The following is a 27816-nucleotide window of genomic DNA, read 5'->3' on the forward strand; positions in this document are numbered from 1 at the left end:
AGTCAAAGTATATTGATAGAATTGGGCTGAGTGGGGATAGTGCCTTCATGGAGAGGACATGGATCCCTGAGGTCCGTCCATAAGGGCGCATTTATGCTCGCTGTTCAGATGTACAATTGTGTCGATTTTTAATGATATATCAGTACCAAAGATCCGAGTCTGTCAGATTATACAGAGGGCTGCCGACAGGCCTCATAGAACCTCGAGCACCACTTACTAAAAGATTTATGTCAGTGTATGTATATATTTGAGCTTCTGTGTAGACATCTGAGCATGTGTGGATTAGAGAAAAACCAAAATGAATTTAAGCTGGTGCACTCAGTTTTTATATTTATAGTCATCAAAGATGTTTGCTGTACAATCATTCAACCCGGGATAAAAGAACAGTTCAAAGAAACCATTAAAAGCCCCAAATTACCACGACATTCAGTCGTTAATGGATGGAAACTTCTCACCACAACTGTAGAAAACACAAACATGGCAGCCCCCCCCCCCACCACCACCACACATACACACAACATCGACTGAAAGGTGCCTCATAACCTGAAGTGATGACTCTAGCTGCTTGAGCCGTAGTTTTCATCGTAAAACAGTTCTTCGCACTGATCAGCATGTATAACTCTGTGTAGAAGGAATAGCAAGACACATTCTGTTTACTGCACTTTTAGTTTTCCTCACAAGTTTTTTTGCCGAAAATATTTTATAAAATCAAGTTCTCACAGTATTGTTATGATTTCAGTCAACAGCAGCTCCAGCTACCCTTTCAGAGGTGATTTTGTGCAGCTCTCTGCCCCCGACAGTGTGCCTCAGGCTGTTGTGCCCAACCTTTACCTCCATTTGGCCTCTCCTCTCTAACTCTCCCTCTCTTGTTTTCTGCTCTCTCCTCGGCTGCCGTCTCTGCTCTGATTACTATGTTGTTTGGAAAAGTTGCCTCACGGGAAGTTGCTGTCTCACGTTCCTCCTCCTGCCTTCCACACGGTAATCCTCAGCTGCAGACTGGACTGAGCGTCTTCAGTGGGAGGCAGCAGATAGGTCTCTTTGGGTCTGTCTTTCCCCCAGACTTTTGCATAAGCCTCAGGCATGGAGCTAGCATGTCCCACTAGTTTCCAATCTGGTTGGTGAAAGAAAGAAAAAAAAGCGCTGATCTAACAACAACAACAGCAGCCTGGAGTTTTAAAGAAATATTCAATTATAAACAGGAAACTTTTATTTGAGTTTGAAAATGACAGATCCCAGGATTTAAAACCTCAGCTGAGTCAATAATAAGCATTTCACCTAGCATTAGACGGGGGGGGGTTGAAGGGTAGATAACTTTTCCTCAAATTAGCAAAATAGGTGTAATAAGAAAGCTATTTTCTAAACGATTAGACTAAATAACCACTTACTGGATCTGCGTGGCTTTGGAGGGATTGCCGAGGAATACTAATGATGCAGGAGCTTACCATAGCTTCATATCTAAAGCTGCAAAACGTCCTTTGAAATCTCTGATAGCTATGAAACGACATGCATGCATTTGAAAGATTAACTGCAGGATCGCGCTCACATTTATCCTTCATTCGCTGAAATCATACACAGTCTATATATTTGATGCCGTCACGATTGGTTTGGCCGGCCTGAGGTTAAACGGAGGGGAAAGAGTCAATATTTTACAGCTTGGTGAAGACTTAACGATCACGTAGGTTAATTATGCTGGCAAAACTCGTGACTTTGCCCCTGATTCTGTGCTTGCTTCAGCCCTGGATCGCGCTGGATATAACTCATGAAAATTGCCAGCTAACATTAACCATGTGCAGCCGTGGCACGGCAGGAGAGATATGGCCCCATGATGGGAGATAACTGTGATTTATGCTTCATATCTTTAACCGCGTAACCCACACGTTCTGAATTTAATTGCACATTACATTAATTGCACAACACCATGAGCAGTTTTCCCTGTGTTATTACAATGTAAATATGCCATCTGAAGTTAAAAAGGTGCAATATGTTAGAGTAATGATGTCAGATTAGCACTAACATGACGAAGAGGAGCGCTGTAACGACACAGATTAACAGAGAAACAGATTTATGATTCAATTCTAGCAGCTTTTCGGTGGCAGTTTGAATCCTACGGAATCCAGATGTTTCGGAGAGAGGATAATATCCTAACATCAGCAGAGTAAATAATACCTAACCGTCTCATACTCCCATGTAGCTTCACAACTGTAACCAAGCAACAGCTGGTATGGCAAGCTTTGAACGTCTCCACGTGTTGAAGTGATGTGCACAAGGCTGTGTAAATAAAGAGTTTGGATGGTGGTGTCTGTGTGGATGTCCCTTTTCTTTCCTTCTCCAAAATCGAACTCATAAGCACAAGTGTGAGAAATGAATTAAACACTGTGTTTATCTGTGAACATGTCTGGACAACTAATAGCAGTAACTCTAAAGAGAAACCATCCATCTGGGTGAAAATGTCTTGTTGATGTCAGAGGTCAGAGGTGAATAGTCAGATGGCTCTGAGCTGACAGGAAGGTAAGAGTGTAACCAAGGTATGCAGAAGAGCATCTCTAAATGAGCAAGACATTGAACCTCGATGGACTAAAGCAGCAGAAGACCACATTGGGTGTCATTCCTGTCAGCTAAGAACAGGAAACAGAGGCGATGGGAAAACGGCAAAATTGGAAAAACGTTGCCAGGTCTGATAAATCTCAATTTCTGCTGCAACATTCAAATGGTAGGTTCAGAATTGGGTGTAAACAACATGAAAGCATGGCTCCATCCTGCCTGGTTGTGGTGTTAATGGTTTGGGGGATATTTTCTTGTATTGTTGTTGAACATGCCCATCCCATGTTACAAAGTGTAGATCATCTGAAACTGGTTCTTGAACATGACAAATCTGCAGCAACAGTGTACTGCTATCGCCTTGTTGAATGTATGCATCTCTGAAAAGTTCAGCCCGGTACTAGCAAAATGTACCCAATAAAGTGGCGTGTGAGTATGTTTCTCTATTCGTTTCTTTTTTTAAACACAATTCCACTTCAGTATGCCTTTTGGCTGATGCAAAAAAGACATGCTCTATGGTACACTTTAAACAGTATTGACATATATCCACTTTTCCAGCACACCAGCAGCACATAGAGTAAATAAGGTCTTGGTAGCGTGTCAGCATTAAATCAAAAAGCTCTATCTGCATCCTAATAAGTACACTAAAATGGAAAAACAGCCATTTTAATCTTTAGAGAAAGTAGCTCATTGACATAAAGCTGTCTTCCTGAATTTATATGGGCAGTAAGTGCATATAAGTACAGCAATGAATCTGTATAAGTAGAGCAATTGTTCTTTATTTCAAGAGAGCCTTCTTAATTCATGGAATAATTCTACATTATACCATTTTACACTTGGGGTCCAGATCCTGCTGAGAGTACTTCTGACCAAAATATATGAAACTCTGGTGGAAAACAAACAAAAAACCAAGCACTAGTCAAACCCCAGGCTGTTATATTAAATGGTCATCAATCTTGTGGCTCCATTTCAAAAAGCTGCCTCTCCCTGGTGCGAGGAGATGTGGGCAAAACACCCCGTCAAGGTGACACGCTGCAATTAAACAGCGGCAGTCTGTTGGCGATGAGCTGTCATCGTCGAGCTATGTCACAGGTGTACAGGGCAGCTGTAAGTATAATTGCTACAGGCCTCCGGGATGGAGCTGAACCCTCGTCTCCTGGCGGCGATAGCGGGCTTCAATGGAAGAATGGCTTTAAAGGAGACTTGTAATACACTGACAAATGGTTATACAGCAGTTGCCAAATTAACAGTGACCTCTCCCCCCTTTGCTGTCTGGTGTGGGTGATAATGTGCAAAGTCTTGTCGGGAAGTGTGTTTAATGTTCAAGATAATCTGTCTATTATGTGAGTTCGGTGTTAGGAAGGGAATGAGTATCAATTAAATTTCCTTTTTATGCAGCGAATGGGAAACGTAATTTTTTCGGACAGTCATTCAAGAAGCCAGACCTAATATAGATTTAAAATAAGTAGCTTTATAAGAATATATAACAGGAGATAGTTCAAATACTGTTCATCCGCAGCAGAAGCCCACCTCTCTAAATTACTGTGGTGGAACTCGATGTGCTTACTAATCGAGTCTCAGTGCTCTGAGGAAACTAACAGAGAGAGAGGGGAGAGGGGTAGAAGGAGGATGAGAAAGGAGGGGGAGGATTTTAGTTCATAAACACTGTTTACTTAAAGCACCCCATTGCCTTATTAGTATTAATAGCAGTGACTTCAGAAAGCTCATATTCTGCCATTGGACAGTTTTGTATTATTTATGATTGAAATGAAAGCCTGGGAGTGGAATGAAGGAGCGCTTGCATAGCAAACGATGTTGCCTATGCCAGTTTACATAACCAACACTTGGGTAAACAGTGTATTAAGCGCAGCACGGGGCAAGAGTAAAACGAGAGCAAAATGTTGTATCCACACATTATCCGATTTGAGGCGAGTTTTTGGAGGAAGCAAGGCGAGCACACTGCGGACCTTTTGATGCAGCTGGTCTTCATCTGCAAGTCCTTTTGAGCATGAAAGCGTGGAGCGGTGCAGCATCTCGTCTCCAGTGCAAGTTTCTGTAATGTTCATCTCAAGAAGTCGGGTCAAAATAAGCGCAATGTAACTTGAGAGCTTCCTTGCCTTAATTAAAGACACCATCTGCTAAATTTTATTATTGAAGCTGTTAGCATGTGGATTAGAGCATCTGAAAGCAGCTTTCGTTTTCCGCTCTATTTATAGGCAGCAGGGTGGCGTGTCGAGCAAGGAAACCTATGATCTGGGCTGAGGACTTGAGCTTCCCCACTGAGGGGTATTTGAAAAAGATACAGAATGCCTAATAGGGTTAGCAATCCCTGATTTGGCTGATTTTAAAGATACACAACTCACGACAAGGATAAAAACTTTACAGTGGCGCTTTCCCAAGTAAATATCAAGTAAAAAAAGCCCCCACAACACTTGCTAAACACGTGCACAAACGACCACACCATATATTGAATCAATCTTTATTTATATTAAATTAAAAATATACTTTTGACAGATTCATGTAACAAACATGAGGAACGGTATTTCTATGATATAAAGCTTTGGGTATGGTTTCAAAGTACTGAAAGAGAAAGTCAGCAATGACTGTGTTGGGTAAAGGGACAAGGGGAAAGTATTGAAAGCCAACAGTACGCAAAGAGGAGCAAGCGATGACGCCTTCTCTCCACTATGTCTTCTTTTGAAAGCATGCAAAACAAATTAAATGAAATCAGGGCCTATTGTGAAGGCTGTGCAGAAAAGAGGAGTAAGAGGTTGGACTTGGCTCAGTAATATTTCGAGTTGAAAGTAAGCAGAGAAGGTAACACTGACTCTCAAACACAGTTTATATAGGTTAATTGGGACCACAAGTTTCAGTTTTATGACATTTAGAAAGATGGCATTGAGTTCTCTTGGTTGACTGACATGGTAGGCATTGGAAAAGTAAATCAGATGTGTCTCAGTTTGCGTACTCCCATGCCTATCGTTATTTTGTGAATGACATGCACCGCACTATTCCCAATCTTGCTCAGGACCTATTCACACAGGCTTAGAGACCAGCTGGCAATAATCTGATAATGACCGGTTGCTAGGGAAAAATGTTCATCGCCCAACTGGTTGATGAGTGGTTGCTGGATGTTGCGAGCAGTGACTGTGAAATTGATTGCTAAAACCTCCACTTACTTAGAGTGGGGTTACCCTAACAGCAAGTGAACACCATGGCAAAAGAGTGTATATTCCACAAACAGTATCCAAATGGCTGCTGGAGGTTGCTGGCGGTTGCTAGTATGACATTGGTTGCCAACAGGTATACAGAGTTGTAACCAAAAATCTACTTATGATTGTTTTAGCCACTGTTAGACTGCCACAGTTTCCAGTTTGCATGGAAGCGCCCAACTTGTCTGAAAATGCTTGCAAACTACTTGTTAAGCTGTAGTGAAAGTGTGGCACAATTGGCAAATATTCACCTTTATTGTAAAAGTTGCACCTTTTGAAATGTCTTAGTTCCAATGATAAGGCACTGCTTTTATTTTGAAGGTGAATGTTCTCCGTTTCCAGTTACGGAGAGCATAGCTGAAAAGTGGCTGCTTTCATGCAAACTACAGACAAAAGCAACAATATGCAAGCAAACAAAACAATCACAAGGAGGCTGTTTGATGCAGCACCCCATTTGTGACAGACAGCAATCTCCCCCACCACTTATCTTTCCTTAGTGATCAGCTATTGCAAGGAGAATGGTGGACCCGTCGCACAGCCTGTCTGACTTAGGCCTTAAGTAGCGGAAACTAAGGCATTAACAGCTTATTTTCAAATTAGAGTCAGATATTGAGCTAATACTAGCTAGCTAGTTGTTTTTGTGTTGTTGGCATGTTGTCTGGACTGTGATATTGTCTGGTAGTTTTCTGTGACTTTATAGAGATTTTAGTGTAAGATATCTGACCAGAGGCTCAACAACTTGATAAATTCACTAAATGCGCCATCTAGTGTGACACTTGCAGTCCAGTGTTGCCAACTCCTGAGTAAGGAAAATCGCTATTGGCTGTCCTAAAAGTCGCTAGAAGTCGCTAAATGACGTCATCACCTAATTTGCATAATTGGTCACGCTAATGTAATTGTAACCTATGTTGTTGGAGAGAGAAATAACATCGTGGAAGAGACATAAAGTGAGTAAAGAACGTCCTAAATGCATTTAGAGTTTATTTAGAGCTACAAATTAAATTTCTTTTAGCAATTATTGTTTTTTTTTAATGTCACAATTCCAACCCTGCTCCTTTACCCGGGCTTGGACTGGTAAAAGTGATCCGAAATAGGCACTCTGGTGGAGTTACTTTGTGTGTGTGTGTGTGTGTGTTTATAAGTAGTTTTAAACCTTGTGATCCACAAAACAGCATAAGAGTAAAAGAGTAAAAGAAGAACTGACTGTGTTACAGCACCCGCTGCTTGTTGAGAGTAAAAGCGATACGCGCTTTCACATCTTTTTTTAGCGACTTTTTTAAGAAAAAAAGTCGCTAGGGGGTCTGAAAACTCGCTAAATATAGCGACAAAGTCGCTAAGTTGGCAACACTGTTGCAGTCTGCGCTATCTAGCTAGCTAACGCCAGCAGATGTTTAGCGACCTGGGATTGCTATTTCACGGATTATGGCACCGACTGATATTTATGCATGTTAAACTTACATCTGTAATGACAGAGAAGTGTTATACATGGTAAGAAGCTAATTTTGTCATATGTTTATAAAATGCTGCAGCTAGCACAACAATCCTTGTTAATGCTAGCTATCTGGAAAGCTAAAAGCAAGAGATATTTCAATCTGGGACTGATGTTACTGTGTTTACATGTGTAAAAGTTTGACCATTACTTCAGAAGAATTTAGTATTACATTTAGTAAGTAACTTGACAAATGTAAACATGAACAAAATGTGCCAGCTAGCATGACAGGAAAAATTTCTGGCACAACTTCACCTACTTCCAAGGTGCATGGAGAGGACGAAAGAATTTACAATGCAGGAACTCCAGCAACACTTGAGGGAAGATGAATAACTTTAATAATTGACCAACCCATTTCGGCTTGTGGCCTTCATCAGGGTCCAGCTAGCATGACAGCCATGGTCAAATGCTCCAATAGTCCAGCCTCTTGTCGTGCCTGATTTCAGACAACACTACACTATCAAGCTAATATGCTACTATTATGGAAGTATTCAAAGTGAGACACCACCCATTGTTATTTGTGTAGTGTTTAACAGTGTTCACTTAAACTGAAACGTTACATGTGAACAGCCACAAAGGTCTGAAGCAGGGCCACTGAACAGATTTTCACATGAGAAGGGAACAACAAGCACTTTTAAAATGAAATCCCCATTAGTCAAAAGGGTACACTTACATAAAGCAAATATGTACGGCTTTTTTTGTACAAGTCGATATAAGCAGGAGAAAAAAGCAGTAGGAGAGAAGACCAATATAAATTCAAAGCATCGCCTCCTTATTTACAAATTCACCAAGTCGGCCATTTCAGTGCTTTATAAAAATATTATTCACATTTGTTGTTGAAGTGTGTTAGATAAATCTGGGAGGAAATCCCAAAGATTCTGTACAGTTATACTGATACAATGATTTGAATACAGAAAATGAATGACTTTCTTTTATGAGGGACAATGGTATAGTGGTTTATACATTCGCCTAACAAGCGAAAGATTCCTGGTTTGATTTCGGGTAGGAGACACAAATCCCTTCAGGGCTGTATTAGGAAGGGCATCCGGCGTAAAAATCTACCAAACCGAATATGTGGAGCTACCCACTGTGGCAACCCCTTGTGAATAAGGGAGTAGCTAAGAGTAGCTTTTTCTTCTTTTGTGCAATTAAAATGTCAAGAAACCAAAAAATGTAGCTATAACAAACATGTCGAACAATGTACAGTAGCCAACACCATAGTGGGAAAAAAAAGTTACATCTTTGATACTAAGGATAAAACTAAATATTAAAGAGACACTGTAGGGAGGGGGTGGGGGTATACTACACTCACACACAAAAATTCCCATGAAACATCCCAGAAATAAGGATTCCCAGTTTGTGCTACTAAACTCGATAAAAAATATCTGGTTAATTTTTTCCACACTGGACAGAAATTTGAATATAATGTTGTCATAAATGAGATACAAAGGTGGAGGGCAGTAAAACACTCACTTTGGGAACCATGCAATGAAATATTTACTATACAATAGACTTTGTTGAAGCCTGTATGGTGTTTGAGGATAAAATATTGAAGGATTAGGTTCAGGACATGGCTACATGCCTTTGCACCTTGGCTTTGAGGAGGCAGTAAAAAAAAAAGAAGAACTAAACCCCAAAAATTATATAAAAAGGATCAGCCTAACCAGCAGTGTTTCCTCCTGGCATGCTTTTGAACTGCCACAAACACAAGCCTGTTAAGGACTGAGACAAATAGCAGCAGGTAACACCAAGGCAAAATTAGTTTGAAACAAGACACAAGATATTAGTCTTCAGAGAGGAAAAAAAATGCTTCCAAATGGACGTGACACATTTTGGTACTCTAAAAGGATAACCAAGGCCTTAGGATGGGAAAAAACACGACTTGACAAAAGGGGAACTTCAGGTGCTTTTTCCTACCTTTCTGTCAACAAACAAGTCAATGACTCAGATCAAAAATGGGAGAGTGGGGATGCCTCAGATTCTCTTAAGTGCTCTTGAGAACATTTGAAACCATTCGTATCATCAGTCCTTCAATCTGTTCTTGATTCAAACACACATTTTGCCTGGGTCTGCAGTGTAATTTAGGGCAAAACAGGCATAAACCAAGGCGTGTGTTTTTCTTTCTACCACCATCATATTTTTGTTCCTTTTTCTTGAAACCCAGATTTGGCAGTCGCTTCCACCGCTCAGTATAAACAAGCTCAAACGCGCCATAAATATTTCACATTGATATTAAATGCTGTCTCTATTTCACTGAATTAGAGCTCGAAAAAGGACTACAAAATACTCCTTCATCAATTAATCATGACACCATCAAAGCACTACTATAAATACTGTTTGAAGAAACGAAAAAACATGGAAACAAGGACATTCTTGAAGCTGGTCAAGTACCATGTAAAATGTGTTTTCCTTATGACCTCTTGGCCCCAGTTCCTTCCTTGTACTTTTGCTAAAGCTATTGCTTTCTGAAGTGGTAAACGGCTGGATAAACAAGTTGAATATTTCAGTAACGAAGAGTGGAAATCCTTTCTTTATACCCGCGACTTTGATCAAAGTGCTCCATGGGGAGGATAAACACATACAGCGTTACATGTGCATAGACTGAGACAAGCACACTTTCACACACTTTTAAATACACAAAATAAATAACCTACGCAAGAACACAGCTTAGGCAGGGCTGGGCTCTGGCAGAGTAGAATGATGAAAGGTTGTTGAAACTATGACAAAGCAATATTTATGCTCCACAAATAATGAAAAATACCATTGTTGTTAAAGGTTCAAGAACTACAAGTTTTTCTTCATATTCATTGAACTAAATAAAGGAGATATTGCAAAAGGACCTCTGAGAGAAACCAACATTACACAAGTTTTATCTTGAACTTCTAAGTTTGGCAAGCGTTGCAGTGTTTTCCCCTACCCACAGGTGTTGTGTATGGCTTGGTGGAAGAAATAATGGCTGTAATACAGTGCTTTCAGCAGCATTGACTGGCAGGTTGCCTACACAGGCATCAGTAGTCAGGGTTAGAACTATTTTCTTGAGATTTCTTGAGAGTGATGATATCACTCTGGGCTAAGAACAGATGTGAAGCCTTTATAGATTAGAGGCTCCATTAAACAGTGGCAAGACTAATTAATTTAAAACTCAGTGGTGCTGAAAGTGCAAATTACATCAAACAAAACAAGAAATGACTTTCTTAGGTATGTTAAAAATTGGCACAGTTATTAATACTGGTAACAGTAGTTGACTTTCTGGCGATTCACCAAGAAACTAATGAAAACTAAACTAACTTAATATTGGAAAACATAACATTATAGTTTTAACTGAAAAAATGTCACTGGGGTATAGTACTCATTTCTTTTACCAGTTACCCTGTGCTGCATTAAAGAAAATACATGTATTCAAAACAGAGCTTGCTTTATGAACTTGGTTTGGCCAGTTGTGGTCATAGGTTAACATACACTCATCATGGGCATGATGAGTGTATGTTAAATACACTCATCATGTGTGTATACTATACAATCATTTCACCGTGGAAAAAAGAGAGTTTCAAAGAATTCATTAGAAGCCCAAAATGACCATGATATTTGTGATGAGTGGATATAAACTTCTGACCACAACTGCATACATGGAGCAAAGGCCAAGTTCAGCCAGGCGACAAAGTCAAGCTCCACCACAGTCCCAGCGGATAAGCTAATGTCTCAGCTTGTACCCTTCTACACATCCTTATGACAGTTTTTTGGAAGCAGCTTGCCAACCCCACATCCAGCTAACGCTTCCTTTTCACATTTGTTGTTATTTCTGCTCTGTGAAATCTTAAACTTCATTTAGACTTCTGTGGGAAATCTACATCCCAACTAACTATGTCATTGGAAAATCCTTGTATCCTTACACTGAGGTCTTCCCCACCATCAAGTCGTTGTGGTATGCATTGGCCCGACATGTAGGTAGATTTCTAGGGAAGCACACGACAGGTTACTTAGAAGGTTGCGGCATAGGGTTAAAATGGGGTCTGGTTATGGTATAAGTTACGACGTAGAGCTGATGCAGAAGTATAGTTTACATGAAAAGAGTCTCCCTGCTTTGTGCTTTCTACATTAGCGCAGAATAGAACCATACCTCCAAACAAAAATTACTAAAACAACAGTCTTATGACTATAGTTGTCCTGGTTGAAATATAAATAAAATATACACTTCAAGCTACTGTCAAGTTTTCTGTATTTAGCCACAATCTATGGCCACATATTGGTTGGCAAGATCAGAGATCCATGTTGCCACAAGGTGTAGTTACAATTCTATGGAGGTGCATGTCAGGCTTAAGCTAGCTTTAATGCTAAAGAATAAATTTAGCTTTAAAACATCTGACTTGTTTGAAAGCATCATTTTTTCTTGCTCTTTAAAATATATTTTCTAGTAGACAAGGTTAGCTTATCGACTTCTGCCTTGTGAACAATTTGGGTAGTAACCACTGACACCTGTAGTAGCCAAAATGAAATTAGCTACCAATTAACAGTCTAATGAGAATATGGGTGGGGTCTGGAAAAACATGATTCTGAAAAAAAAGGGAAAAACATCTAGATCAGATGTGGTCACAAGTAGTCTAGAGTTGTACTTTTTCTCGGTCCAAGCAATCGAGAATATAACAAACACCATGACCGAGACAAGCACCATTTCCAGTTAATAAAATGATAAATCCTCACATTCTTAATTTTGATCAACTCAAAGAAAGTAGCGTTAGCTAAGGACACCATAAATATATAAAACCCTTCCAGAGATTTGGTGCCATTTGGTGCAGTTAGGGCCTTTTAATGAGCTTTTGATTTGAGCTTGGTTTGTTTATACTTGACATAGGAAAAAAAGCCTTGATAGAGTCAATCGTTGGTTAGTACTGAAGATCTTTAGCTTTCGACTCCATTAACACTGACTTTTACCACATTCCCCCCCCCCCCCCCCACCCCCAGTGGGGTCATCTCTAGCTTGCTAAAATATGAACATACACGCACACACTAATCCCAATCACACTGACACAAAGACAGATAGACACATATAAAGTAGTCTGTTTAACTGTGCTCTGCTGGTGCTGTCTTGTTCCTTCCTTGAGGTCTTCATTAGTCAGTTTGTATAAACTTTCATGAACTTTTCCTCCCCTTTCTGTAGTTTTTTTTCTCACCATTTCACCATTTTGAGTTCAGCTGCTTTACAGTTGAGTACTCTACAGCTCATAGCAGGTTTTCTCATCCGAGTTAGCTTCACGATCTGAATGGGAAAACCAGTGTATAAAAATCTTTTCAGCACTGAAACCGGTGATTATAAAAGTGTTTACAGTGTGGTTTCCCTTTTACCATTTGCCCTGGGAAAGCTGTTTTAGTCAGCTTCTCCAAACAGACAGCAGCCAAGCAAAACCAACAGAACAGCAGTTGCCCTGCAGATTCTCGGGCAATTTAAAAAGTCCATGGTTGAACTACAAATGTGAAAGAAAAGATCACTGTAGTTTTGTCCATCACAGTATCACAGTTACAGTAGAAGGATGAGATGAGATTCACATATTTCATATAAAAGAACACACGGTGGGTATAATCCTATAGGCAAAAACACTGAATATGATTGATGAGTGCTCCGTCTTTTGCTGCCCACTCTATATTGTCTTTTCTTCCTCCATATTTTGCTTTTGTTGCCTGGCTACCTCACTCTAAGGTCATTCAGAAAGCCAGACATCTTGACATCTAACAGACTGTATTTGTTCTATGTGATTGCTTGTTTCAGAAACCCTTTGCAGAATACTGTTCCTCCTCAGAACTTTATAATAGAAAGCAAAAAGACCAGTAAAACTTCTTGTTCCTCTCACAAATCTGAAACCCAAGTGGCTGGCAGTGAGTTCAGGTACCCCCAGATAGAGTCCGTCCACTGATGTGTGATAATTAAGCATCTGTTCTTTACTGAAAACTACCATAACCTTGACATTCTGAATGACATGGAGCACAGTCTCTATCTACAGAACAGAGATGGACGAGATTGTCTATAGTGACAGTTCAGGGGTCTGAGTTGCTTCTGCTTGGTTCGGTCCACCTCCTCCAGATGTTGCTACAATCTACAGCAGATGGCCCGTTATCTGGGCAGGGCTGAGAGCAGCTTTGGTTGGGGCTACTCTCTCTTTGTGTAGGACCGTGGAACTGGAGAGGATGTTGGGCTGGTTGGAGGCTAGAGGAAGATTGGGGAACGTTTGTTAAATGGAATAATCTAGACCACAGTGTTTCGTTGCCGGTAAGGTGGAGGTGGCAAGATGGTTCCAGATTTCAGGGAAAACTCAGACATGTATTCAGGGTTTTCAGCTACTGCCGGCCGTATGTGTCCATTCTGCTTATAGAAGAGCTTGGCGTTGGTGGAACCTCCCTGGGCACCATCTGAGGCTGCCTGGTTAGATGATTTGGGAGGCAAGCTGTGCTGCCAGTATTCTGGATTGTCAAAGGTCACCTTTAGCTTCTTCCCGCTGGCTTTACCTGATGTCTGCCCTCCATGCTTCAGCAAACTGGCAGGGTGTGTGGTGGCGTAGCTCTGGTAGGCTGGCAGGCTGCCATGCCCGATGGTGGCTGAAGTGGACAGGGCACCCGACTGGCTCACCTGAGCTTGAGCAGTAGTTCCTATTTGGCTCTGAGCAACAGAGCCGCCACCTGGATTGCCAGGTTGCCCTGCAGGTTTGACGGTGTGGTGGGCATGGAGGATGTGAGTCGGTGGACCATGGTGGCAAGGAATGCCAGATGGAGATGGTTGGGCTGTGGGGAGAGGGTAGTGGGGCAGGCTAGTCTGGATGGTAAGCGGAAGATGGGAGCCTGAGGTTGTGGCTGAGATAGAAGAAGGAGGCTGAGTGGGTAGGGGCAGACCATTTCTCCTCAGGGCTTCCAGGCCCAACTCAGCGGGGGTATGGAAGGTGTTGAGGTAGAGGGGCTCATTGATGTACTCGTCCTCTCCTTTGGGCTGACTGTTGGGTGTGCTGTGGTAGCCTGGGTTATCCAGGGCGTGGATCTCGCCGTTTTTACGTCGTGTGACAAACGGGTTCTCTTCGATGGGATTCAGATATTCTGTACCACAGAAAATGAATGAGAAGGAGAGTGAATTCGAAGAAGAGGGAAAACAGTTCAGACAGCAATAACAAAAAATTTGGAGAAATTAAATCAAGAGGTGAGAAAACAAAGGAAATAGAGAATGAAATAGAGTAAAAGAAAGAGATCACTCGCTAATGAGGAGAGAAGATGGAGATGATAATGGCGATAATGGCAGGCACTCAGGACAAGATGGGCATCTTGCCAGCAGTTCTTTGGCACTGGAAACTCCATCTGCTGGGGTTGAAAATGCCAACAAATGACCCCTCTTCACTGCTTCCAAGCGCTATAATAGTGGGGTGAGAAACCTATTGATTTTGCCCACTTTTCCGCTCCTTGACATTGCATCAGATGCATTTTGCTGCAGGCTTTGTTATATTTTGAGCTGCTCAAAAAAAAAAAAAATCAAAGACGGCAGTGCAAGAGCAGGGCTGATGGACTGAATTATGATCAAAGGCAAAACATGACTCTGTAGTAGTAGCTGACATACACCGCCGTCGAAGGAAACTCAGTAGGAATTTTAATCAATGGAATGAGATGAAATGAACAGGAAAAATGACAGGCCGACTATCGTACAAAAGATCGTATTTACTCTGTGAATGAGCAAAGAGATGACAGGACAGAGAGAAAGGTGCACATATATTATGTACTTGTTTATAATTTTAATTATGTTTCTGTTTGTGGAGCTGCACAGATGATTGTAGCATAATCAATCTTTAACTTCCACTGCACTGTTTTGCTTTGTAGATTAGTAAGAAAGGATTTTAATTAGGTAAGGTTATTTTAAAGTTTAATATTATCTACTCTGTGCTGTGGATTAAATACAGCTCCTAAAATGCATTTATGCATCATTACTACTAAATGCCCTGCAGGACTGCAGAATTCCTACCTGAACTTATTTTTAGCTTCTTTAGAGCAATTCTGCTTCTAATGTGTACTCTGGAAAATTAAACTGGATTAATTATCTTCTTAATGATTCAAGTGGCCACAACAGTCTCATAAGGCTTTACTATGAGTACCTGAGGAGCTCTTGTCCTTCATTGGCGTCATGTATCCGTCCTCATCAGTGTCCCCTCTCAGTGCTCTCTCCCCCAGAAAGATGGTTGGGTCAGCACTGTACCTCTGACCCCCACTGTCTTCCCCTCCAGCCTGGCTCAGGCTCTTCTTATGGAGGCTTCCATTACAACGCTGCTCCTCCAGGACTGGGCTCGGGCCACCTGTGGCATCCTGGTTCACACAAGCTTGTGCGCCTGCCAAGGGTCCTTCTGCAGGATTTAGACCACCATCTCGATAGCCAAACTGATTCTGCGGTAAAGAGAGGCAGGGATCGGGGTTAAGATAAGAAAAACTGAGCATAGCATGAGTTCAGGAGGGGCCGTGAAGTTCAAGTCGGAACAAATAAGCTCATGACACAGCTGATTCTCTGCTAAAGAAGTGCAAGTAAGGCCATTTTGCTCTGCTTGATTGTTAAATCATGAATTATCAGTGATTAACCACATGTTTTTGTAAAGTTACATTCAATTTCAAAAGCCACACCCAAGCCTGATTACTACCAGACCTGTTGAATCAAAAAAATCACTTAAAAAGAACCTTCACCAAAGTGAAGTAGGCCTAAGTATCTCAAATATCAACTCATCATGCTAAGATTTAACAAACTGACATCTATCTGTCTTGAAATTGTTATACAAACCATTTCTCAGGCTTTGGTGAACCATGGTGAGAGCCATTATTAGGGGTGGGTATAAAAAAAAATCAATTTTCTGTTTCAAATTGATTTTAGTTTGAATAATGTGATATCGATTCATTAAATTCTGAATCAATTTTTAAATGTGAATGTATTTTGCCAGAAATGCCAGAATCTCAGCTCAGGCTCACGGAACTATTTCAAAAAACGCCAATGAGTTAAAACACTAAACAATTAAAAAGCAGGTGAACGGATTCCACAGAAAGACGTTAACACCTCTGTAACTTTGCTCTGCTTCACTTCAGCAGCATCAGGTAATACGTTCATACGTTGATTCATGGCTTGCTTCAGTTTTTGTTCTACTGCAGAATATTTTTAATCTGCTATAAAAAGCCAGGGCAGGAAAATCTCCTTCATGTTTTTCTGCGTTTCACCCTCAGTTACTTTGACACAAAGGCATCTGCTGTGGTGCTTACACCTCTGATGAAGTCTCAAGTTTCAGCTTTGTTTTTATACATAGACATAAAAAATATGGATGTGTACTGATAAATGATCAGAATTAAAATATTTCTTACTGTCTGAGTCAAAATTGAATCGAATCGAATCAGGACCTTGTGAATCGGAATTGAATCGGTTATAGAACCTTCCCAGGAGTGAATGGCCTACCAAAAGTGGACTGAACAAGATCGAAAGAACTGCAGGCCTCACTTGCATCAGTTAAAGTCAAATTTCATGATTCAACAATAAGACAGAGACTGGGAGAAAATGGCATCTATGGGAGAGTTCAAGGAGAAAACCACTGCTAACCAAAACAACCCAAAATCTCACATTTACCAGAAAACATCTTGATGATGCCCAAACATTTTGGAAAATATTCTTTGGACTGATGAAACAAACGCTGAACTTTGTGGAAGGTTTGAGTTCCACTACATCTGCATAAAACTAACACAGCACTTCATAAAAAGAACATCATACCATACAACGTTAGTGGCAGTTTGCTGCTTCAGTTCAATTACTTGCTGTAATTGATGGAACCATGAATTCTGCTCTCTGCCAGAAATTCTGATTAAGATACTTTCTGATATAACTTAGCTGTAAATATCTTTGGTCTGCGGTACTCTGGGTACTGTCTAACTCTTTGATGATATAATATCTATGGCAAATAAGCTAATAACAACAAAGTTTAAGCCAGCGTACACAACTTTTGTTCCACCTGCGGCAAAGCAGTGAGGCTTTAACCCATGCTGCTGCCTTTTGAAGTAAAATTCTCAGACAAAGTTCTGCTGGTGTAGTCATCAGCCACCAGGGACTGTGAGGGGCAGCCAGGCAAAGCTATGATACAAACACCTGAACCTTAAAAAAAAAAAAGGCCCACCAGAATATACAAAACATGACAAATGAAGCAAAGGGCTTCTTGCGGTGCTGTGTTGGCTTGCCGCGGGCTATTTAATCCAGGCCAACTCCTCTGCACTCTTGCCAGCTGCTAGCGCTACAGCAGCAATTACGGGAAGCAGATCTACAAAACACAACAGAAAAGAAGGAAATGTCCCGGGGTTATATTCGTCCACCTACTCCTACGGTCTTCCCTCCACTGCAATCAACATCCTCCTCCTCCAAACTTCTCTGTTCATCCCTTCTTCAAAGCAAGTCATTATCGGCTCGTCTTTTCAAGTGCGAGCGAGTGAGAGCAAATCAGCACAGATAAGATAACCGTCTGTATCGGACTGCGTCTGAGGCGGCACAACCTGAATAACTAACTTCCTTCGGCAAAGTCAGCTCACTGATGGATTTATACACCCTTCCCTGCTTGGGCACGCGGCAGCTTCTGATTGTAAAATTAAAAGATCTTCAATTGGCGATCTGGTTGTTGACCTTAAACAAGCAGGACTCTGACTCGATTATCATGTGTGTTTTTTTTGGCGTATGTGCGCGGCTGTCAGGGAACAAAGAGCCACTGGCAAATGGATAGGTCGTGGGGCTAAAGTTGTAAAAGATGCGGAGCCATGGGCTGTCCAGCAGCACATGGTGCATGCTGCAAAGCAAGCAGCCCAGCCTGCGCTCATTGTCTATTTGTAAACGACTCCAGCATTTTAAGATAGCGGCTTGTTATTTGCCTATGGCGCTCTGAGTAATGAAACCTGGGGCCTGGGGAGCTACTGCATAAAGAGTCCAGGTTTAAGCCACACACACTGTGATGGAAATGATGGAGGTAGGTTATTAGTAGAGGGAAATCATCAGTGTATTGCAGGTTCTTAACCACCTTGAGCATTTATATAGGACAGTAAAAGAGAAGAGGCACGTACACAAAATTAAAGATGTTTTTTGCTGGAGATCATCTATGACGCTTAACAACTTTGGAGCGTTTGGCACACAAATGCTTCCAAAATGCAGTATAACACAGTGTTCGTTAGTGGTCTTACCCTGTTGGGGTCAACACGAGGCCTGGTCGTGCACGACTGAGTGGCCATGTTGAAACCTCGAGGCACCAGATACTCCTCGGCATCCATCAAGTCATCAAGGTCCTCTTCGTCCAGCAGGCTCTGGAAGAACTTGCTGTCACTGGGACTGGGAAGCTTCATGCGGTCGTCTCCCTGAGTTATACACGTGTAACAGATTTAGTTGCCGAGCACCAAATTAATTCCAGCAGCATACAGATTGCAGCGAGAGATGCATCAGATAATACTTTTGTGTCTGCACGATATGGAAATGTTTGCAGAGAAAAGAAACAAAGGAAAGTTATTATCAAAGGACACACCTGAATCACCAGATATCGCTGTGGGTCACGGGCCATTCTGCAGAACTCGGCGGCCAGCTCCTTGAACTTTGGCCTGCTGTCTGCATCAATCATCCAGCCTGGGGAAGAGAAAGAGGGCAAAGGAAGAATACCATGGAGTTAGAAAAAGAAGCAGAGAAATATACAGAGGGAAGTTTATTAATTGCCTACAATTCCTTAACCTTTATCCCAGCTGTCTCCTTTTTCTTTGCTCATTTCTCAGAAGGACTACTCTCGAGCCTCTTACTGCATTTGCAGCTTCCTGTCAGCCCTGTGTATTACTCTAAGAGGGGGATAGTTACTAAAGAAATAGGAACAACAAATCAGGAACAGTCTGAGAGTTAATGAGTTGTTCTTTAGTACTTCCCTAATAACTCTTGACCCAGGGCTATTAAATACTTAAGATCCAGCTGCTAAACACACTATTAGTGAATCATTATGTAATGATTAGCTCATAATCATCCGTAAATCCGGAAAGGTCCATTTTTTTTCATATGTAGAGTTCATTCTCGATAAACTCTACATCAAACACAGCAGAACAAAACACTAATTGCTTCTTTATTGCTGCTTAGTCATCCTTTTTTATTACCTCAAGTAATTAAGTATATTACTCAGCAGTTACTCAGTAGTTACAAAGTAGTTGCTCATAACTTCAGAACTACTTTACCTGCCGTTTCTTTATCTGTCAGTTGATGTATCATTATAGTTCCTCAGCAGTTTCTCTTTGCTTTGTCATCCTTACCAGTCATTCCTGTACACTCCATTGTAAACACATACTTGCTCAGTAGTTACTCAGTAATTAATCAGTAGTTATGTAGCCGTTCATCATGACTTTAGGACTACGTCGCTATTACATTGCCCTTCTTCTTCTTTTGGCTGGTCCATTTATGGGTAGCAACAGCAGATAATCTGCCCCCATCTTACCCTACCTTTATCAGCCTCTTCTGAAACACCAACCCTCTGCATGACCTCCTTCGCTACATCCGCCTTTGCTACATACATATTCTACACCCTTTGTCCAATAAAAACTATGTCAGTCTCGCCTCTCTAACGTTATCTCTGAACCCTGAGCTGTCCTTCTGTTGTACTCATTTATAATCGCAACCATTCTGGTCACTCCCAGTAAAAATCTTAGCATTTTCCACTCTTCCACCGCTCTGACTCCTGTCTTTTTGTTAGTGCTACCCTCTCCTGTATGATTTATCATTAGAGGTCCTCAATACTTTCTCAATGCTTCGGGATAACTTCTTTACCCCCAGTGTAAAAGCATATTTACTCAGTAGTTCCTGTTTCCCACTTTTGAATCTCTTATTGCAAAGTGTTACTCAAACAAAAATAATATTTGACAAACAGCTGGCATATCACAGAATACACCCAGGGGTGCAGTGATGTGTCTCTAAATACCAGAGGACACTGATGATGCATGAGCATGGCAGGGTTGCGACTGGTTTCTAAGGTAACCACGGTGGTTTTCATACATTAGCCTGAACACATGATCAAATGCTAGACAGACTTTATGAATAGATCATAAATCTCCATCTCAGCCTGCCTGACCATCTTCATCAGCTGCTGCTCTCCCTAGACGTGTCCTCTTCCCTCTGTTCCATTACTTTCCTACAGGATGGTTGCCCTCTCTCTCCCCAGTTATTCTTTTTAATTTGGTAGAATAAAATTATACTGACATCCATGCAATAATATTAATAACCAACTGTCAGGGTATGAGTGTCTTTCATTGTGTTGTTTGAATGCAACCGGCATCTACCGACAGCGATTAGGGTGGAATGTTTCCTTCCATGTTATTCAGTGCACGACTTGATATTGTGAATCAATCAAAAACGCTTTAAACATCAATATGAGAGCTGTGAGTATTTAATTTGTCTTTATTAGCTCTCTTGCATGAAATACCATTTAATAATAATAATTGAATTTCAGCTAGATCGCACTAAATGTGAATATTCTGTTTCTTCAGTTGGATAAAAACAAAAAAGTGTCATTTTGGTGCAATCCAACAGCTCCATGAATACCCTTCAGTAAGAAATGGTAAAAAGGGACATTTCCAGCTATCACTTTATACTGGATAATGTATAAAACTTTTATCTGTGCGCAGTTTATCTAAGAGAAAGCACTCAATGAAAGCTGTGTCACTGTGTACCTTCAACCTTCATTTATTTCAGGAATGCTGAATGAGCAACAGTGCCGTTCATTTTGACTAAATTCTATACATTTTCAGTGCCAACTGCTTTGCTCAAGGGCAACTCAGAGGTTGTAATAAAAAAAACTTTTTTTTATTTTACTTTGTAAACCACATTTCTCTCCTTTAGGCTACTGCTGCAGTAAACACAGCAAACCCCTGAAGGTAAAATGCCAGGTGGTGTCTTAGCTCGGATTAGATCGTAAGCAAAGAGAGCTGCTGATTTCATTGTCGACATCTCCATTACACACTCTGCAGCACCGACGGCTAAAGTGGGTTGTCTCCAGCAGTCCAATAGGGGGTTTATTGTATGTTATTATTTCTTTTTTGATGTATTTGCATTACAAAAACTTGCATATACCTTGCTATACTCTAACAGCATTTATCAAATTAAAAATCTGCAGTCTTATGTGCATTTCTTGCATTCTGGGCACCACTTTTAATCTAGCTCCTCTTAAATAAAGCCTGACCCTTTCTGCTGTCACTTCGCCTGTTTGACTTTGTTCAAATTTCCACTTGTAACACCCCACGCAGGCACATTACCTAAATGAGGTGCAATTACTCCAGCAATCAAACTCTATTTCATTTTTATTGGGGTGGCGCAGAAGCGGCGGGGCACGCAGTGTGACGGCCCATGAGATCACAAACAAACGGCTCGCAGTCAACATGCAATTAGAATTAATGCGGCCGATTGCTGAGCTTGCTTCCGGCTTCTGACTGGGCAGCGTGACTCTCTTGCTACTTGGACTCTGTGCCTGACCTGTTTGGGTTATTTTTGATCATGATGCTCACCGGACGTCACCCATCTCATTAGTAGCTGTGCTGTTTTTGCTAATGTAATTGGTGGGTAAAAAATAGTCAGTTTCTGAAGATTTTAAACCTGCTGGGATGAAAAGCAGTAATATAACAGTGAGTCATAAAAAGGTAATGCCAAAAAACAAGAAGACAAGGAGACCTGCCCTGATTAAGTGTGGGATCACATAAAGTCAGAATCACTTATTCTATGATTTTTCCTCTATGGTGTTAAAACAGCCACTCACTAATGTAAACTAAGAGAACAAGGGTGAAATATGGTGAGTGGGATAAGTGGAAAGAGAATTGTGTCAGCTGCACAATGACTACAGGTGACAAACACACCATGCACAACCAGTGAATATGGGGAATAAAAAAGTGCTTGTTGTTACTACAAATCACTGAATTTAAAAGATAGTTCTACAGCATCTGGTCACTACATTGGTGAAATATGACAGTATTGCTTTAACTGTTCAGGAATCACAGCTCTTTTTATACATAGTTCATCATTTTCTGAGGTTCAAAAGTAATCAGACATGCAATCTTAAATATAGGGACTGTTTTTAATATGTGAATGAAAATCTGTTGCAGTCAGTGGCTGCATGAAGTCTAGATTCCATGGATATCAGCAAATCCTGTTTCCTCCCTTGAGATGCTCTGCCAGGCCTTTACTGCAGCCTTCAGCTGCTGCTTGTTTGTGGGTCTCTCTGCCTTCAGGTTTGCATTTAATAACTGAGAAGTATGCTCTTTTGGGTTATGATCAGGTCACTGACTTGGCCATTGTGGAATATCCCATTTCTTTGCCTTGAGAAACTATTGTTTACCTCAGCTGTCAATATGCCAAGTGAGAAGTGTCCACATCTATTTACTCTGGAGGAGGCTGTAAAACTTTGAAAAAGTCAGCGAAGCTTACTTTGACAGTGATACTGAGGTGAGTTGTTGAGGATATCCTAAACTTTTCCATCACTAAGTGCTGCTGTTTTTGCCGCTGTTAGCAGGAGTTAGCCTCTGTTAGCTGGTGTTTGTCAAACTTTCTTTGAAGTGGATCTAACATTGTTGGACTCTGATACTTAGCAAATAGACTCATTCGATGTGAGGATGTGAGAGGGTCAAAAGTCTAATCTGCTGACAATAAGTATCTGTGACAATATCAGGGATAAATAATAATGTTTTCATGTGCTAGAGCCCTGATGTCAGCGCAGGAAACAAGGTTCGTGGTGAGGAGGAAGAAGATGAGGTGGAGATGACGAGGAGAGAGCAGTGGTGGTGCAGCAGAAACACAATATTAGAAAGCATTGATAAAAATACAAATGTACAAATGTTACACGATTATATATAATTTGAAAGAGCTATTTGTGATCTTTAAATTAAAAGTAAAATTATAAGGTGGGTCTCTAATTTGTCATGTAATTATGAGGGAACAGCGCTTTCCTGACCACGAAACTGCTTGTCAGTCAGTTGTCCAGTTACTTATGGGCAGGGATGGGCAGTAACGGGTTAAAAGTAGTGTGCTACTGTAATCCAATTACTTTTTCAAGTAACAAGTAAAGTAAGGGATTACTATGTGGAAAAATCGCCTTTCTACAGCGTAAAAATTAAACTTCAAATCTGAGCAAGCACCTAGCACGCTGCCACGGGAATGTGAAATTCACAGAGAAACCCCCCACTGACATAACCGCTGCGGCAACGGGCCAACCTCCGACTGCTCCATTCCTGCTAAACAGGTGAAAATAGATTTAAGAGCGACAGGACCGCTGAATCTTTGACTGTATTTACTTTTTGCTGTGTTTTACTTGTATCTATTTGAAAGAGTGAGTGTAAACCCCCAAAATTATTTTATTTTACATGCTAGAATATGCAGAAAATAGGTTTAAATTTTAAACAGTTTTACTTGATGCAATGTGCATAACCCAAAAAGATTAAAACTGACAAAACAAGTTTTGAAAAGAGACTTTTTCATTTGATTCCATTTTATATGATGGATTATGAAAAAAATAGAATTAGGCTGAAAGGTCTATTGCTTTATAACGTATTCAGGTTGTGTATCATGTTCTTAAAAAGTAACTAAGTAGTAAAGTAACTAATTACTTTTGAAAATAAGTAATCAGTAAAGTAATGGGATTACTTTCTTGGAAAAGTGATCAGTAATTAGTAACTAATTACTATTTTCAAGTAAATTGACCAACACTGGTTATGGAACTTGTGAGACTGTGTATAAAAAAGAATGTAATTCCTAAACAGTTAAAGCAACACTTTTGTTTAACCCTGTGAACTGTAGCTTACATTCAGCAGTTCGATCACATGTTGATGGTGTACAGAGGCAAAACTAAAGAAGTGTAACTGACAAAGGGTACTCACACTACATCTGACTTCAAACTCATCAGCTTTGAAAGCATTCTCCCTTTACTTTTAGCATTCAGCGTCTGTGGTGTACTGTGTATCAGACATCTACCCTAATAAATCAGGTGTACATAAGCATTTTTGCTGCTTGTTAAGCTGAATGAACCTCTCTGACCTCAGCATTTACAACATTATTGTCCAGACACGTCCAGACAAATTAGCATAGCACATAAAAATTACATTTCTCCACCAGGAGGAAAGAGAGAATAAGTTGGCATTATTAGGCTAAATGGCTGCAGGGCTTTCATGGTTTGCTTCTGTGCTGTCAAAAGCCATTGGCAACTATTAGATATTATGACATTTCAGTTGGATTAACATTTTTGTCATGGGAATATGTTTTGATATCAAGCTCTAAGCTGGATCACATTATTCTCTTTCAACACATTTGCCATTTTAAGCTCTTTGCAGAGTGAATTACAATGAGTGGAACAGTAGACTAAGCTTAAATTCACTGCGTTACAAGCAGCCATAAGAATGTATTCAGCTACAATACTGGTACAAAAGATTAAATAATTAAAAATAACTGAGAATCACAAGTAAAGAGGGAAAACAAGAAAGTCAGCGGGGAGGAGTGGAAGTGAGGTCATTTTTGGGGGATTTTCAGACAACAGAAGACTGAGTGACAGAAAAGTCACTCCGACATACTTGAGTTCAGACAGGGCGTCGTGAATACCAGACTGGTGCGTGGATGGACAGCCAACTAGCCAATGGCTGGCACAGCTCAGAGCATGGTTTGGCATACAAGTCTGGATAGTTTCCTGGAAATATGGGAGGGAGGGTCCCTCCACAGCCATGGACACCAGCAACAGGGTACTGAATTCAGCCAGGGGAACGATTGCAAGATGGGAAAGACATGGGAGAATTTGGGGAGGATGGGAGAAGGCGGATTTTTGGATGAGTTGTACTGGCTTGAGGGAGCGTTTGGGGAGATGTGGTTGTCCAGATGGAGGATGACACCAACAAGGATGTGGGCATAATCCCCAGTGAGGGCTGGGCTGTATGCTGCAGACCATAAACCAGCATCTCATCACAGTTTCATGACAACACAGCTCATCTACTTTCCTTCTCTCCATATACCAGCTTTTCTTCTAGCCTTGAAATGAAGCCCCAGAGCCCAACTAACATCTCACCAGATGAATATTAAACATCTGAGCCTTATTATTAAACTACAACTCATGCGTGACACTTTAAGCCGACTTACAGTAGTGAATAAACATGGCATAAAAATAAATTTGATCATGTTCTCCACGAGACGTGCTTTATTGGAGTGCTACTCTGTGACATTGTTTCATGCTGCTATCTGTTGCTTAGACAACAGATATTTGAATGACTGCTATAAGGAATTTGCTAAAACTTATCTACTAATATATAATATGGATCTAGAGTTTTTTAATACCAAGCAGCAAACTTTGGGGCCGAGGCAGTAGTTCCTCTGATGACTACTCGAGGAAGGCTCCAAAAACAGGACAGAGCCCATTGACTTTAGAGCAGAAATAAACAGGTTTACATGCTGGTACAAAAATGCATTTGGTCTCTAAAGCTCCCTTCATTTCATTTATAACATCTTTATGGTAGGTGCCATTTCATATAACTCAGCCATTTCTATTAAGGTTTAAAAATCTGCTTTTTGTAGAGGTGAGACTACTTTGATTGTGGATGATCTTGTTTGGCATTCATTAGCATTAAGACATACTCTAAGACATACTCCAAAGAGTTGGTTAATTTACTCCAGTAGTACAGTTTGATGTCTGTTTTCAGCCTGACAAAATTTGCACATTATTCAGTATCACACAATGTGTAAAATATGCTGTTGGCCAAGTTAGCTAGCTTACTAGCTAGATACGCTAAAAATACCAAAAGCTTCAAAACGGTAGTCACATTAGAGTAAAAATAAGACAGCAATCTTCTTGGAAATGGAATATAATCAATGTTGAATCAGTGACATTTATTCTGTTTTGCATTTGTTGATTGATTGCAAGGAGTTACTGTAACCACTTTTGACCACATTGCACAGGTCTCCTGGTGGGAGGCAACCTGACTCCGAATAGCGAGGGTTTACAGATAATTTCCATTTAATTTATAAACACGGATAGCTTTCCAACAGGTTGCAATAAATCTGAGTCATTCTACACTCATCTCTTTGTAGTAGGAGAATCGACCGAGCTGTTTGCCCGCTGGTTGTATTCTGGTTAAATTCCAAAATAAAAGCTAGGGCCTATGCCATTTAACAGTAAAACGGCTGTTTAGCAAACACGTCACTGTTTGCAGAGGAAATATTTATTTCAAACCTGTTGATTTCAGGCTGGATTCTAAATTTAAGTAGTTACTGTGACTTTCTGAGTACATAGATGGCAACAGTGAAGCAGATAGCAACAGATCACAGTTAATTGATGTATTATCCCAGACTGCGCACAATTACAAACTTGACCCCATTCTATTGCAGTCTGACTCCATCTTATTGCCAGTCTTGACGCACCAAAGTCAACTCAAAGTTGACCACCGACTGCGAGTGATCATAGATCTGGCCTCCATTTTTGAAAGCAAGCTTTTCAAAGGCAACAAGACTGCAAGTTCATTGCACACAGTTGCAGTAATATTAGTTGTTCCATGGTCTCCATCCACTGTTTTCACCCGGTATTACTGTAGCATAACCAGTAACTGATATCATGGAGGTTTACATCTTTCATATGCTGTCTCTAGATGATACCTACCATGTGTCCAAACCCCAATAGGATCCATGGAATGATTAAGCCATCACATATAACTTTGAATATTTCTGACGCTCTTCTATCAGGAGGATGTATGTGTTAATTTCACTTCATTCTGTTCACATGTCAAATTAATCTACAAGCCTAACTTGTAGAGCGGAGAAAGCATGGTTAAACAAACTCTTTATATCTAAAAATAAAAAGTTGTGGGTTTCTGATTAGTTATGAGCTATTTCTCTAATTTAGTAACTTCCTGCTAGTTTCCAAAGAACTTGCAGCTCTCGAGAGCCAAGCAAATTTAACGCTGTTGTGTGTTTACATGTTAATTAGTAAATATTACAGGTTCAGCTGTTATGTCATTGTCATTGCTTTTAGCTTCAGACAGAGTTTTATTGTAAGCTGGTGGCCTGTTGACACCAGATACATACTAAGTAAATGATAAGGAGGGAAGCAGTGTTTATTGGCAAAGCAGCAATAAACTTAAACTAAATTCTAAATGCATAAATAGACTTTTACATGTGGTTATTATTTATAGATATGTTTATCAGAAGCAAGCTTATCTATGCCATTTCTTTTCATATGTAAAATTATACCCCGCACATCTGCTTCAGACACAAGAAGAAGTCTGACATATGTGTGTGTGTGTGTGGGTGTGTTCTTACATTTGACCATGACCATGTAGACGTCTATGGTGCAAATTGGCGGCTGGGGCAGGCGCTCGCCTTTTTCCAGGATGTCTGGGATTTCTCGCGTGGGGATCCCATCGTAAGGCTTGCCTCCGAATGTCATCAGCTCCCAGATGGTCACTCCTGGAGTGTGTTGTGCGGAAGAGGAGTAGAAAAACAAAAATATTAATAAGATAGACGGAGAAAGATGGGAAGGGTGAGGCAAAGGGACCCAGAGAACAACAGGGGACAGGGAGCGGGTGAAAATG

At 40.7% G+C, this 27816-nt stretch overlaps 1 protein-coding gene across 5 annotated transcripts in view; it reads right to left on the minus strand.

Annotated features, from left to right (window-relative positions):
* Positions 1 to 500: 500 nt before the first annotated feature.
* si:ch73-383l1.1 (receptor tyrosine-protein kinase erbB-4) overlaps positions 501 to 27816 on the minus strand; it is a 354983-nt gene continuing 327667 nt past the window's right edge. For 4 of the 5 annotated variants that reach the window (XM_019351949.2, XM_013276352.3, XM_019351947.2 and 1 more), the window contains exons 23-27: positions 27545 to 27691; positions 18774 to 18871; positions 18439 to 18609; positions 15354 to 15639; positions 7272 to 14313 (exon numbers count right to left, since the gene is read on the minus strand). In XM_019351949.2, coding sequence (XP_019207494.1) covers positions 13475 to 14313; positions 15354 to 15639; positions 18439 to 18609; positions 18774 to 18871; positions 27545 to 27691 — 1541 coding nt within the window. In that variant the 3' untranslated portion in view covers positions 7272 to 13474. Of the gene's footprint in view, positions 1112 to 7271; positions 14314 to 15353; positions 15640 to 18438; positions 18610 to 18773; positions 18872 to 27544; positions 27692 to 27816 lie in introns of those variants that run through there. The other variant, XM_019351950.2, reaches the window with a different exon arrangement.

Source organism: Oreochromis niloticus, linkage group LG23 (assembly GCF_001858045.2).
Source record: "Oreochromis niloticus isolate F11D_XX linkage group LG23, O_niloticus_UMD_NMBU, whole genome shotgun sequence".
In the NCBI taxonomy this organism is placed as follows: domain Eukaryota; kingdom Metazoa; phylum Chordata; class Actinopteri; order Cichliformes; family Cichlidae; genus Oreochromis; species Oreochromis niloticus.